The sequence below is a fragment of the Scyliorhinus torazame genome, chromosome 22, assembly GCF_047496885.1.
Source record: "Scyliorhinus torazame isolate Kashiwa2021f chromosome 22, sScyTor2.1, whole genome shotgun sequence".
Taxonomy (NCBI): domain Eukaryota; kingdom Metazoa; phylum Chordata; class Chondrichthyes; order Carcharhiniformes; family Scyliorhinidae; genus Scyliorhinus; species Scyliorhinus torazame.
In genome coordinates this window covers 3,169,963-3,184,639 of record NC_092728.1, presented here as the reverse complement: position 1 = coordinate 3,184,639, position 14,677 = coordinate 3,169,963, and the positions used below count along the sequence as shown (strand labels likewise).

The 14,677-nt window shown below is 56.1% G+C and overlaps 2 protein-coding genes across 2 annotated transcripts in view; one reads left to right on the top strand and one right to left on the bottom strand.

Annotated features, from left to right (window-relative positions):
* LOC140399406 (rho guanine nucleotide exchange factor 3-like) overlaps positions 1-14,677 on the top strand; it is a 930,630-nt gene that overhangs the window by 461,548 nt on the left and 454,405 nt on the right. The gene's annotated exons all lie outside the window — the stretch shown is intronic.
* Positions 1-14,677, bottom strand: part of LOC140399382 (dynamin-1-like protein) — a 223,379-nt gene that overhangs the window by 56,256 nt on the left and 152,446 nt on the right. Inside the window, 2 exon segments of the mRNA XM_072488968.1 lie at positions 1,278-1,418; positions 3,610-3,708. Coding sequence (XP_072345069.1) covers positions 1,278-1,418; positions 3,610-3,708 — 240 coding nt within the window.

Genomic DNA, 14,677 nt, shown 5'->3' with positions numbered 1-14,677 from the left:
TGGAATGAGAAATTGGCACCAATATATTTAAATACATATATCTCTTAAATGGATGGACAGACACTTTGGCCGAATTGAGTGAATTATAGATTAGTTAAAGCCAATCAGAGGTGTAAAGGCGGCGAGACCGTAAGATAATAATCTCCTTACGAATCACTTGCCGAGATGGAGAAATTCATTCCAGAATCAATCTATCTTTTTCTGAAACCTATTTCCTTGCTGCTTTTGCTCAATCGCCATCTTTCTTTTGTTTAAATCACTCAGTCATTTTATCCTGTGTATTATGCTTTGAAGAAACTACCACTGTATTTTTTTTTTAAATTTAGAGTACCCAATTATTTTTTTCCAATTGAGGGTCAATTTAGCGTGGCCAATCCACCTGCCCTGTACATCTTTGGGTTGTGGGGGCGAAACCCACGCAAACACGGGGAGAATGTGCAAACTCCACACGGACAGTGACCCGGGGCCGGGATCGAACCTGGGACCTCGGCGCTGTGAGGCAGCAGTGCTAACCACTGTGCCACCGTGCTGCTCCCACTATCGGGATTTTTAAACACAACCACTGTATTCGCTAAAGACAATCAGTCTGACCAGCTTGTTAAAGGGTTAAGAATTCTCTTAATGTTGTATTGAAAATAAAGTTCCAGTGGGCACCACAGCTGACCAATAAAGTTCCAGTGGGCACCACAGCTGACTAATAAAGTTCCAGTGGGCACGACAGCTGACCAATAAAGTTCCAGTGGGCACCACAGCTGACCAATAAAGTTCCAGTGGGCACGACAGCTGACCAATAAAGTTCCAGTGGGCACCACAGCTGACTAATAAAGTTCCAGTGGGCACCACAGCTGACTAATAAAGTTCCAGTGGGCACCACAGCTGACTAATAAAGTTCCAGTGGGCACGACAGCTGACCAATAAAGTTCCAGTGGGCACGACAGCCGACTAATAAAGTTCCAGTGGGCACGACAGCTGACTAATAAAGTTCCAGTGGGCACCACAGCTGACTAATAAAGTTCCAGTGGGCACCACAGCTGACCAATAAAGTTCCAGTGGGCACGACAGCCGACTAATAAAGTTCCAGTGGGCACGACAGCTGACTAATAAAGTTCCAGTGGGCACCACAGCTGACTAATAAAGTTCCAGTGGGCACCACAGCTGACCAATAAAGTTCCAGTGGACTTTGCCAAAAAGCTCAGACTTCACGTCATATTTGGGAAGTGAGACGGGATAACGGATATCCAGGGTTCCGAATATACAGATCCATCAACCCAACTCACCGCATCCAGCAGATTCACAACATGTCCTTTACTGGGACTGGAGAACATGGAACCAGAGGGATTGATGGATTTCTCCTCAGAAGATTTCTCGTCCGCCTTCTCGGTCTTCCATTTCCGTGCCCCGTCCGGGTGAACTTCAGCCTGCGGACACAATCAGAGCGGCGAGCCCTCAGACTCCACAGCCATACACAGCAATAAGCAACAACTCAGACCTCAGGCAGGTGTCTACACACTGAGTCCACCACATGATTCTGTGTCTGTGATTCCCCCACACGGCGATGGGACGGGGGTCTGTGATTCCCCCACACGGCGATGGGACGGGGGTCTGTGTCTGTGATTCCCCCACACGGCGATGGGACGGGGGTCTGTGATTCCCCCACACGGTGATGGGACGGGGGTCTGTGATTCCCCCACACGGCGATGGGATGGGGGTCTGTGATTCCCCCACACGGCGATGGGACGGGGGTCTGTGATTCCCCCACACCGCGATGGGACGGGGGTCTGTGATTCCCCCACACGGCGATGGGACGGGGGTCTGTGTCTGTGATTCCCCCACACGGCGATGGGACGGGGGTCTGTGATTCCCCCACACGGCGATGGGACGGGGGTCTGTGATTCCCCCACACGGCGATGGGACGGGGGTCTGTGATTCCCCCACACGGCGATGGGACGGGGGTCTGTGATTCCCCCACACGGCGATGGGACGGGGGTCTGTGATTCCCCCACACGGCGATGGGACGGGGGTCTGTGATTCCCCCACACGGCGATGGGACGGGGGTCTGTGATTCCCCCACACGGCGATGGGACGGGGGTCTGTGATTCCCCCACACGGCGATGGGACGGGGGTCTGTGATTCCCCCACACGGCGATGGGACGGGGGTCTGTGATTCCCCCACACGGCGATGGGACGGGGGTCTGTGATTCCCCCACACGGCGATGGGACGGGGGTCTGTGATTCCCCCACACGGCGATGGGACGGGGGCCTGTGTCTGTGATTCCCCCACACGGCGATGGGACGGGGGTCTGTGATTCCCCCACACGGTGATGGGACGGGGGTCTGTGATTCCCCCACACGGCGATGGGACGGGGGCCTGTGAATCTCCCACACGGTGATGGGACGGGGGCCTGTGTCTGTGATTCCCCCACACGGCGATGGGACGGGGGTCTGTGATTCCCCCACACGGCGATGGGACGGGGGTCTGTGATTCCCCCACACGGCGATGGTTCGGGGGTCTGTGATTCCCCCACACGGTGATGGGACGGGGGCCTGTGTCTGTGATTCCCCCACACGGCGATGGGACGGGGGTCTGTGATTCCCCCACACGGCGATGGGACGGGGGTCTGTGATTCCCCCACACCGCGATGGGACGGGGGTCTGTGATTCCCCCACATGTTGATGGGATGGGGGTCTGTGATTCCCCCACACGGCGATGGGACGGGGGTCTGTGATTCCCCCACAGGGTGATGGGACGGGGGTCTGTGATTCCCCCACAGGGTGATGGGACGGGGGTCTGTGATTCCCCCACAGGGTGATGGGACGGGGGTCTGTGATTCCCCCACAGGGTGATTGGACGGGGGTCTGTGATTCCCCCACAGGGTGATGGGACGGGGGTCTATGATTCCCCCACACGGTGATGGGACGAGGGTCTGTGATTCCCCCACAGGGTGATGGGATGGAGGGTCTGTGTCTGTGATTCCCCCACACGGTGACGGGACGGGGGTCTGTGTCTGTGATTCCCCCACACGGTGATGGGACGGGGGTCTATGATTCCCCCACACGGTGATGGGACGGGGGTCTGTGATTCCCCCACACGGCGATGGGACGGGGGTCTGTGATTCCCCCACACGGTGATGGGACGGGGGTCTGTGATTCCCCCACACGGCGATGGGACGGGGGTCTGTGATTCCCCCACACGGTGATGGGACGGGGGTCTGTGATTCCCCCACACGGTGATGGGATGGAGGGTCTGTGTCTGTGATTCCCCCACACGGTGACGGGACGGGGGTCTGTGTCTGTGATTCCCCCACACGGTGACGGGACGGGCGTCTGTGATTCCCCCACACGGTGATGGGACGGGGGTCTGTGATTCCCCCACACGGTGATGGGACGGGGGTCAATGATTCCCCCACACGGTGATGGGACGGCGGTCTGTGATTCCCCCACACGGCGATGGGACGGGGGTCTGTGATTCCCCCACAAGGTGACGGGACGGGGGTCTGTGATTCCCCCACACGGCGATGGGACGGGGGTCTATGTCTGCGATTCCTTCACTCGGTGCCCTGCACACCGTGCAGTGTAGCTGGCTGAATCCGCAATTACATCGCTAATTACCTGGGAGCTGTTGACTGAAGCAGACACCATGGCCGCGTCGCTGAAGTCCGGGTGCTTGGTGTTGATGTACGCCAGCTCAATGGCAACAAGGTTGTGAACCTGGGTGACAGAGGGTCAGGGGTGAGGGAATGAGAGAGAGGGTTTAGCGAGGGACTATTGACACATACCATCACAAACCTCCCCCCCCCACCCGCTTGTGGTCATGCACCGCCCTCTCCCCCTCCCCTGTGCGCGTACTCTCCCCCCTCCGCTGTGCGCGTGCACGCACTCTCCCCCTCCCCTGTGCGCGTGCACGCACTCTCCCCCTCCCCTGTGCGCGTGCACCGCCCTCTCCCCCCTCCGCTGTGCGCGTGCACGCACTCTCCCCCTCCCCTGTGCGCGTGCATGCACTCTCCCCCTCCCCTGTGCGCGTGCACGCACTCTCCCCCTCCCCTGTGCGCGTGCACGCACTCTCCCCCTCCCCTGTGTGCGTGCACGCACTCTCCCCCTCCCGTGTGCGTGCACGCACTCTCCCCCTCCCCTGTGCGCGTGCACGCTCTCTCCCCCTCCCCTGTGCGCGTGCACGCTCTCTCCCCCTCCCCTGTGCGCGTGCACCGCACTCTCCCCCCTCCGCTGTGCGCGTGCACGCTCTCTCCCCCTCCCCTGTGCGCGTGCACGCTCTCTCCCCCTCCCCTGTGCGCGTGCACGCTCTCTCCCCCTCCCCTGTGCGCGTGCACGCTCTCTCCCCCTCCCCTGTGCGCGTGCACCGCCCTCTCCCCCCTCCGCTGTGCGCGTGCACGCACTCTCCCCCTCCCTTGTGCGCGTGCACGCACTCGCCCCCTCCCATGCGCGTGCACGCACCCGCCCCATCCAGTGCGCGTGCACGCACTCTCCCCCTCCCCTGTGCGCGTGCACGCACTCTCCCCCTCCCGTGCGCGTGCACGCACTCTCCCCCCTCCCCTGTGCGCGTGCACGCTCTCTCCCCCTCCCCTGTGCGCGTGCACCGCCCTCTCCCCCCTCCGCTGTGCACGCACTCTCCCCCTCCCTTGTGCGCGTGCACGCACTCGCCCCCTCCCATGCGCGTGCACACACTCTCCCCCTCCCCTGTGCGCGTGCACGCACTCTCCCCCTCCCGTGCGCGTGCACGCACTCTCCCCCTCCCCTGTGCGCGTGCGCGCACTCTCCCCCTCCCCTGTGCGCGTGCACGCACTCTCCCCCTCCCCTGTGCGCGTGCACGCACTCTCCCCCTCCCCTGTGCGCGTGCACGCACTCTCCCCCTCCCCTGTGCGCGTGCACGCACTCTCCCCCTCCCCTGTGCGCGTGCACGCACTCTCCCCCTCCCCTGTGCGCGTGCACGCACTCTCCCCCTCCCCTGTGCGCGTGCACGCACTCTCCCCCTCCCCTGTGCGCGTGCACGCACTCTCCCCCTCCCCTGTGCGCGTGCACGCACTCTCCCCCTCCCCTGTGCGCGTGCACGCACTCTCCCCCTCCCCTGTGCGCGTGCACGCACTCTCCCCTCCCCTGTGCGCGTGCACGCACTCTCCCCCCTCCCCGGTGCGCGTGCACGCACTCTCCCCCTCCCCTGTGCGCGTGCACGCACTCTCCCCCTCCCGTGCGCGTGCACGCACTCTCCCCCTCCCCTGTGCGCGTGCACGCACTCTCCCCCTCCCCTGTGCGCGTGCACGCACTCTCCCCCTCCCCTGTGCGCGTGCACGCACTCTCCCCCTCCCCTGTGCGCGTGCACGCACTCTCCCCCTCCCCTGTGCGCGTGCACGCACTCTCCCCCTCCCCTGTGCTCGTGCACGCACTCTCCCCCTCCCCTGTGCGCGTGCACGCACTCTCCCCCTCCCCTGTGCGCGTGCACGCACTCTCCCCCTCCCCTGTGCGCGTGCACGCACTCTCCCCCTCCCCTGTGCGCGTGCACGCACTCTCCCCCTCCCCTGTGCGCGTGCACGCACTCTCCCCCTCCCCTGTGCGCGTGCACGCACTCTCCCCCTCCCCTGTGCGCGTGCACGCACTCTCCCCCTCCCCTGTGCGCGTGCACGCACTCTCCCCCTCCCCTGTGCGCGTGCACGCACTCTCCCCCTCCCCTGTGCGCGTGCACGCACTCTCCCCCTCCCCTGTGCGCGTGCACGCACTCTCCCCCTCCCCTGTGCGCGTGCACGCACTCTCCCCCTCCCCTGTGCGCGTGCACGCACTCTCCCCCTCCCCTGTGCGCGTGCACGCACTCTCCCCCTCCCCTGTGCGCGTGCACGCACTCTCCCCCTCCCCTGTGCGCGTGCACGCACTCTCCCCCTCCCCTGTGCACGTGCACGCACTCTCCCCCTCCCCTGTGCACGTGCACGCACTCTCCCCCTCCCCTGTGCGCGTGCACGCACTCTCCCCTCCCCTGTGCGCGTGCACGCACTCTCCCCCTCCCCTGTGCGCGTGCACGCACTCTCCCCCTCCCGTGCGCGTGCACGCACTCTCCCCCTCCCCTGTGCGCGTGCACGCACTCTCCCCCTCCCCTGTGCGCGTGCACGCACTCTCCCCCTCCCCTGTGCGCGTGCACGCACTCTCCCCCTCCCCTGTGCGCGTGCACGCACTCTCCCCCTCCCGTGCGCGTGCACGCACTCTCCCCCTCCCCTGTGCGCGTGCACGCACTCTCCCCCTCCTCTGTGCGCGTGCACACACTCTCCCCCTCCCCTGTGCGCATGCACGCACTCTCCCCCTCCCCTGTGTGCGTGCACGCACTCTCCCCCTCCCCTGTGCGCGTGCACGCACTCTTCCCCCCCTCCCCCGTGCGCGTACACGCACTCTCCCCCCTCCCCCGTGTGCATGCACGCACTCTCCCCCACCCCGGTGCGCGTGCATGCACTCTCCACCCTCCCCGGTGCGCGTGCACGCACTCTTCCCCCCTCCCCTGTGCGCGTGCATGCACTCTCCCCCCTCCCCTGTGCGCGTGCATGCACTCTCCCCCTCCCCTGTGCACGTGCACCGCACTCTCCCCCTTCCCGCACAGGCGCTCACTCTATCACACATGCCGACACGAGTGCACAGGCCGACATAGGTCCTCACAGGTAGAAACAAGCACTCGGCTAACTGATCACCCACACTCAATTTGGGTTCCACAAGGTCACGAAGCTCAGTATAAACCTTAGTTCAAACATGGACAAAGGAGCTGAATGCCAGAGGTGAGGTGAGAGTGACTGCCCTCAACAAGGCAGCGTTTGACCGAGTGTGGCATCAAGGAGCCCGAGCTAAACTGGAGTCAGTGGGAATTGGGGGAAACTCTCCGCTGGTTGGAGTCATTCCCGGCACAAAGGAAGATGGTTGTGATGTTTGGAGGTCAATCATCTCAGCTCCAGGACATCACTGCAGGAGTTCCTCAGGGTAGTGTCCTCGGCCCAACAACCTTCCGCTGCTTCATCAGTGATCTCCCTTCCATCACAAGGTCAGAAGTGGGGATGTTTGCGGATGACTGCACAATGTTCAGCACCATTCGCCACTCCTCAGATAATGAAACAAGACCTGGACAATATCCAGGCTGGGGGCTGACAAGGGGCAAGTTACATTCACACCACACAAGTGCCCGGCAATGACCATAGAACATAGAAAATACAGCACAGACCAGGCCCTTCGGCCCACGATGTTGTGCCGAACCTTTGTCCTAGGCTAATCATAGATTATCATTGAATTTACAGTGCAGAAGGAGGCCATTCGGCCCATTGAGTCTGCACCGGCTCTTGGAAAGAGCACCCTACCCAAAGTCAACACCTCCACCCAACACTAAGGGCAATTTTGGACACTAAGGGCAATTTATCACAGCCAATCCACCTAACCTGCACATCTTTGGACTGTGGGAGGAAACCGGAGCACCCGGAGGAAACCCACGCACACACGGGGGGGATGTGCAGACTCCGCACAGACAGTGACCCAAGCCGGAATCGAACCTGGGACCCTGGAGCTGTGAAGCAATTGTGCTATCCACAATGCTACCGTGCTGCCCTTAAGAACAAATTAATCTACACTATATCATTTTACCGTAATCCATGTACCTATCCAATAGCTGCTTGAAGGTCCCTAATGTTTCCGACTCAACTACTTCCACAGGCAGTGCATTCCATGCCCCCACTACTCTCTGGGTAAAGAACCTACCTCTGACATCCCCCCTATATCTTCCACCTTTCACCTTAAATTTATGTCCCCTTGTAATGGTTTGTTCCACCCGGGGAAAAAGTCTCTGACTGTCTACTCTATCTATTCTCCTGATCATCTTATAAACCTCTATCAAGTCGCCCCTCATCCTTCTCCGTTCTAATGAGAAAAGGCCGAGCACCCTCAACCTTTCCTCGTAAGACCTACTCTCCATTCCAGGCAACATCCTGGTAAATCTCCTTTGCACCTTTTCAAAGCTTCCACATCCTTCCTAAAATGAGGCGACCAGAACTGTACACAGTACTCCAAATGTGGCCTTACCAAAGTTTTGTACAGCTGCATCATCACCTCACGGCTCTTAAATTCAATCCCTCTGTTAATGAACGCGAGCACACCATAGGCCTTCTTCACAGCTCTATCCACTTGAGTGGCAACTTTCAAAGATGTATGAACATAGACCCCAAGATCTCTCTGCTCCTCCACATTGCCAAGAACTCTACCGTTAACCCTGTATTCCACATTCATATTTGTCCTTCCAAAATGGACAACCTCACACTTTTCAGGGTTAAACTCCATCTGCCACTTCTCAGCCCAGCTCTGCATCCTATCTATGTCTCTTTGCAGCCGACAACAGCCCTCCTTACTATCCACAACTCCACCAATCTTCGTATCGTCTGCAAATTTACTGACCCACCCTTCAACTCCCTCATCCAAGTCATTAATGAAAATCACAAACAGCAGAGGACCCAGAACTGATCCCTGCGGTACGCCACTGGTCACTGGGATCCAGGCTGAATATTTGCCATCCACCACCACTCTCTGACTTCTATCGGTTAGCCAGTTCGTTATCCAACTGGCCAAATGTCCCACTATCCCATGACTCCTTACTTTCTGCATAAGCCTACCATGGGGAACCTTATCAAATGCCTTACTAAAATCCATGTGCACTACATCCACTGCTTTACCTTCATCCACATGCTTGGTCACCTCCTCAAAGAATTCAATAAGACTTGTAAGGCAAGACCTACCCCTCACAAATCCGTGCTGACTATCCCTAATCAAACAGTGTCTTTCCAGATGCTCAGAAATCCTATCCTTCAGTCCCCTTTCCATTACTTTGCCTACCACCGAAGTAAGACTAACTGGCCTGTAATTCCCAGGGTTATCCCTAGTCCCTTTTTTGAACAGGGGCACGACATTCGCCACTCTCCAATCCCCTGGTACCACCCCTGTTGACAGTGAGGACGAAAAGATCATTGCCAACGGCTCTGCAATTTCATCTCTTGCTTCCCATAGAATCCTTGGATATATCCCGTCAGGCCCGGGGGACTTGTCTATCCTCAAGTTTTTCAAAATGCCCAACACATCTTCCTTCCTAACAAGTATTTCCTTGAGCTTACCAGTCTGTTTCTCACTGTCCTTTCCAACAATATGGCCCCTCTCATTTGTAAATACAGAAGAAAAGTACTCGTTCAAGATCTCTCCTATCTCTTCAGGCTCAATACACAATCTCCCGCTACTGTCCTTGATCGGACCTACCCTCGCTCTAGTCATTCTCATATTTCTCACATATGTGTAAAAGGCCTTGGGGTTTTCCTTGATCCTACCCACCAGATTTCTCATGCCCTCTCTTAGCTCTCCTAATCCCCTTCTTCAGTTCTCTCCTGGCTATCTTGTATCCCTCCAGCGCCCTGTCTGAACCTTGTTTCCTCAGCCTTACATAAGTCTCCTTCTTCTTCTTAACAAGACATTCAACTTCTCTTGTCAACCATGGTTCCCTCACTCGACCATCTCTTCCCTACCTGACAGGGACATACATATCAAGGACACGTAGTACCCTTCCTTGAACAAGTTCCACATTTCACTTGTGTCCTTCCCTGACAGCCTATGTTCCCAACTTATGCACTTCAATTCTTGTCTGACATCGTATTTACCCTTCCCCCAATTATAAACCTTGCCCTGTTGCACGCACCTATCCCTCTCCATTACTAAAGTGAAAGTCACAGAATTGTGGTCACTATCTCCAAAGTGCTCCCCCACTAACAAATCCATCACTTGCCCTGGTTCATTACCAAGTACTAAATCCAATATTGCCTCCCCTCTGGTCGGACAATCTACATACTGTGTTAGAAAAGCTTCCTGGACACACTGCACAAACACCACCCCATCCAAACTATTTGATCGAAAGAGTTTCCACTCAATGTTTGGGAAGTTAAAGTCACCCATGACTACTACCCTGAGACTTCTGCAGCTTTCCAAAATCTGTTTCCCAATCTGTTCCTCACATCTCTGCTACTATTGGGGGACCTTTAGAAAACTCCCAACAAGGTGACTGCTCCTTTCCTATTTCTGACTTCAACCCATACTACCTCAGTAGGCTGATACTCCTCGAACTGCCTTTCTGCAGCTGTTATACTATCTCTAATTAATAATGCCACCCCCCCACCTCTTTTACCACCCTCCCTAATCTTATTGAAACATCTATAACCAGGACCTCCAACAACCATTCTGCCCCTCTTCTCTCCAAGTTTCCGTGATGGCCACCACATCGTAGTCCCAAGTACCGATCCATGCCTTAAGTTCACAACCACCTAATTCCTGATGCTTCTTGAGTTGAAGTATACACACTTCAACCCCTCTCCGTGGCCTGCAAGTACTCTCCTTTTCTCAGTGTTCCCTTCCCCACTGCCTCATTACACGTTTTGGCGTCCTGAATATCGGCTACCTTAGTTGCTGGACTACAAATCCGGTTCCATTCCCCTGCCAAATTAGTTTAAACCCTCCGAAGAGTACTAGAAAACCTCCCTCCCAGGATATTGGTGCCCCTCTGGTTCAGATGCAACCCCGTCCTGCTTGTACAGGTCCCACCTTCCCCAGAATGCGCTCCAATTATCCAAATACCTGAAGCCCTCCCTCCTACACCCTTCCTGCAGCCACGTGTTCAGCTGCACTCTCTCCCCTATTCCTAGCCTCGCTATCACGTGGCACCGGCAACAAACCAGAGATGACAACTCTGTCTGTCCTGGCTTTTAACTTCCAGCCGAACTCCCTAAACTCGTTTATTACCTCCACACCCCTTTTCCTCCTATGTCGTTGGTACCAATGTGCACCTCGACTTCTGGCTGCTCCCCCTCCCCCTTAAGGATCCTGAAGACACGATCCGAGACATCCCTGACCCTGGCACCCGGGAGGCAACATACCTTCCGGGAGTCTCGCTCGCGACCACAGAATCTCCTATCTATTCCCCTAACCATTGAATCTCCTATTACTATTGCTTTTCTATTCTCCCCCCCTTCCCTTCTGAGCCCAGAGCCAGACTCAGTGTCAGAGATCTGGCCGCTAGGGCCTTCCCCCAGTAGGTCATCCCCCCCAACAGCATCCAAAACGGTATACTTGTTTTGAAGGGAACGGCCACGAGGGATCCCTGCACTGTCTGCCTGTTTGTTTTCTTTCCCCTGACTGTAACCCAGCTACTCTTGTCCTGTACCTTGGTGTGGTTACCTCCTTGTAACTCTTCTCTATCACCTCCTCTGTCTCCCGGATGATCCGAAGTTCATCCAGCTTCAGCTCCAGTTCCCTAACATGGTCTCTGAGGAGCTGGAGTTCGGTGCACTTCCCACAGGTGTAGTCAGTGGGGACACCGGTGGTATCCCTCACCACCCACATCCTACAGGAGGAGCATGCAACTGGCCTAGCCTCCATCCCCTCTTACCTTACAGAATATAGACGCCCTGTGGACCAACTGGACCTCCGCCCTCCGACTCTGCTCCCAGTCAGCTGCACTCTCTGCAAACTCCTGGCTCCCTTCTCGCTCTTTGCGGAAATGAAATGAAAGGAGCACCTTACTCCCTCCTTACCTAACTCCCTCAGTCACCAAACTCTCACTGTAAGCATTCAAAATGCACCAAATTCAGCACTCAGTGCAACAAAACCATCTCCTACAAGAGAGGATCTAACCACCGCCCCCTTGGCATTCAATGGCTTTACCATCACTGAACCCCCCACAATCAACATCCTGGGGGTTACCATTGACCAGAAACTGAACTGGACCCAGACACATTAATACTGTGGCTACCAGGGCAGGTCAGAGGCTGGGAATCCTGCAGAGAGTAACTCACCTCCTGACACCCCCCCCCCCCCCGCCCCCGCTCCCCCCCCCCCCCGCCCCCCCCCCGCCCCCCCCCCCCCGCCCCGCCCCCCCCCCCCCCCCCACCCCCCACCCCCCACAAAAGCCTGTCCACCATCTCCAAGGCACAAGTCAGGAGTGGGATGGAAACTCTCCACTTGCCTGGATGAGCGCGGCTCCAACAACACTCGAGAAGCTCAACACCATCCAGGACAAAGCAGCCCCGCTTGATCGACACCCCATCCACAAACATTCACTCCCCCCCCCCACCGACGCACAGTGGCAGCCGTGTGTACCGTCTACAAGATGCACTGCAGCAACTCACCAAGGCCCCTTAGGCAGCGACCTTCCAAACCCACGCTCTCCACCATCTAGAAGGACAAGAGCAGCAGATACCTGGGACCCCCACCACCTGGAGGCTCCCCTCAGAGCCCCTCACCATCCCTACTCGGAAATATATCGGCCGTTCCTTCACTGTCGCTGGACAAAATCCTGTAATTCACTCCCTAACAGCACAGTGGGTGTACCTACATCACAGGGGACTGCAGCGGGTTCAAGAAGACAACTCAACCAACATCTTTTCATCTTCAAGGATTGGGCAATAATGTCAGGCCTAGTCAGTGACCAAGAATAAATAAAACAGGTAAAACATACACACACACATTTCTAATCCCCAACTCTGGTCACACAAACACCCACAACCAAGGGTGTGAGTTACACTCACACTACAGGCAGCGTATTCACACCGACACTCACACTACAGCAGCGTATTCACACCGACACTCACACTACACACAGCGTATTCACACCGACACTCACACTACACACAGCGTATTCACACCGACACTCACACTGCACACAGCGTATTCACACCGACACTCACACTACAGGCAGCGTATTCACCACCGACACACTACACACAGCGTATTCACACCGACACTCACACTACAGGCAGCGTATTCACACCGACACTCACACTACACACAGCGTATTCACACCGACACTCACATTACAGGCAGCGTATTCACACCGACACTCACACTACAGGCCAGCGTATTCACACCGACACTCACACTACAGGCAGCGCATTCACACCGACACTCACATTACAGGCAGCGTATTCACACCGACACTCACATTACAGGCAGCGTATTCACACCGACACTCACACTACAGGCAGCGTATTCACACCGACACTCACATTACAGGCAGCGTATTCACACCGACACTCACACCTACACACAGCGTATTCACACCGACACACTACAGGCAGCGTATTCACACCGACTCACACTACACACAGCGTATTCACACCGACACTCACATTACAGGCAGCGTATTCACACCGACACTACACACTACACACACGTATTCACACCGACACTCACACAACACACACTACAGACAGCCTATTTAAACTGACACACACACTACACACAACGTATTCACACCAATACTCACACTACAGACAGCATATTCACACCGACATCGAGAAAACTGACCCAGTGGGTCGACTTCCAGTCGCAGTAAAGGACGTACAGAGAGTTCCAGTCACAGTGAAGGGAGATTAGAACCTTTCAGTTACAGTGAAGGGAGATTAGAGAGTTACAGTCACACTGAAAGGAGATTAGAGAGTTACAGTCACAGTGAAGGGAGATTAGAGAGTTACAGTCACAGTGAAGGAGATTAGAGAGTTACAGTCACAGTGAAGGGAGATTAGAAACTTAGTTACTGTGAAGGGAGATTAGAGAGTTACAGTCACAGTGAAGGGAGATTAGAGACTTCCAGTCACAGTGAAGGGAGATTAGAGAGTTCCAGTCACAGTGAAGGGAGATTAGAGAGTTCCAGTTACAGTGAAGGGAGCTTAGAGTTCCAGTTACAGTGAAGGGAGATTAGAGAGTTACAGTTACAGTGAAGGGAGATTAGAGAGTTCCAGTTACAGTGAAGGGAGATTAGAGAGTTCCAGTCACAGTGAAGGGAGATTAGAGAGTTCCAGTTACAGTGAAGGGAGATTAGAGGGTTCCAGTTACAGTGAAGGGAGATTAGAGAGTTCCCGTCACAGTGAAGGGAGATTAGAGAGTTCCAGTTACAGTGAAAGGGAGATTAGGGAGTTCCAGTCACAGTGAAGGGAGATTAGAGAGTTCCAGTCACAGTGAAGGGAGATTAGAGAGTTCCAGTTACAGTGAAGGGAGATTAGAGAGTTCCAGTTACAGTGAAGGGAGATTAGAGAGTTCCAGTTACAGTGAAGGGAGATTAGAGAGTTCCAGTCACAGTGAAGGGAGATTAGAGAGTTCCAGTCACAGTGAAGGGAGATTAGAGAGTTCCCGTCACAGTGAAAGGGAGATTAGAGAGTTCCAGTCACAGTGAAGGGAGATTAGAGAGTTCCAGTTACAGTGAAGGGAGATTAGAGAGTTCCAGTCACAGTGAAGGGAGATTAGAGAGTTCCAGTCACAGTGAAGGATGATTGTCATAGAATTTAGTGCAGAAAAGGCCATTCGGCCATCGAGTCTGCACCGGCTCTTGGAAAGAGCTCCCTACCCAAGCCCACACCTCCACTCTATCCCATAACCCAGTAACCCCACTTAACCTCAACTGGACACTAAGGGGAATTTATCACGGCCCAATCCACCTAACCCGCACATCACTGGGCTGTGGGATGAAACCGGAGCACCCGGAGGAAATCCACGCACACACGGGGAGGATGTGCAGACTCCGCACAGACAGTGACCCAGGGGGGTATCGAACCTGTCACGTGGAGCAATTGTGCTAACCACTGTGCTCCCGTGCCTCCCACGGGATTAGAGAGTTGCAGTTACAGGCTGGTTT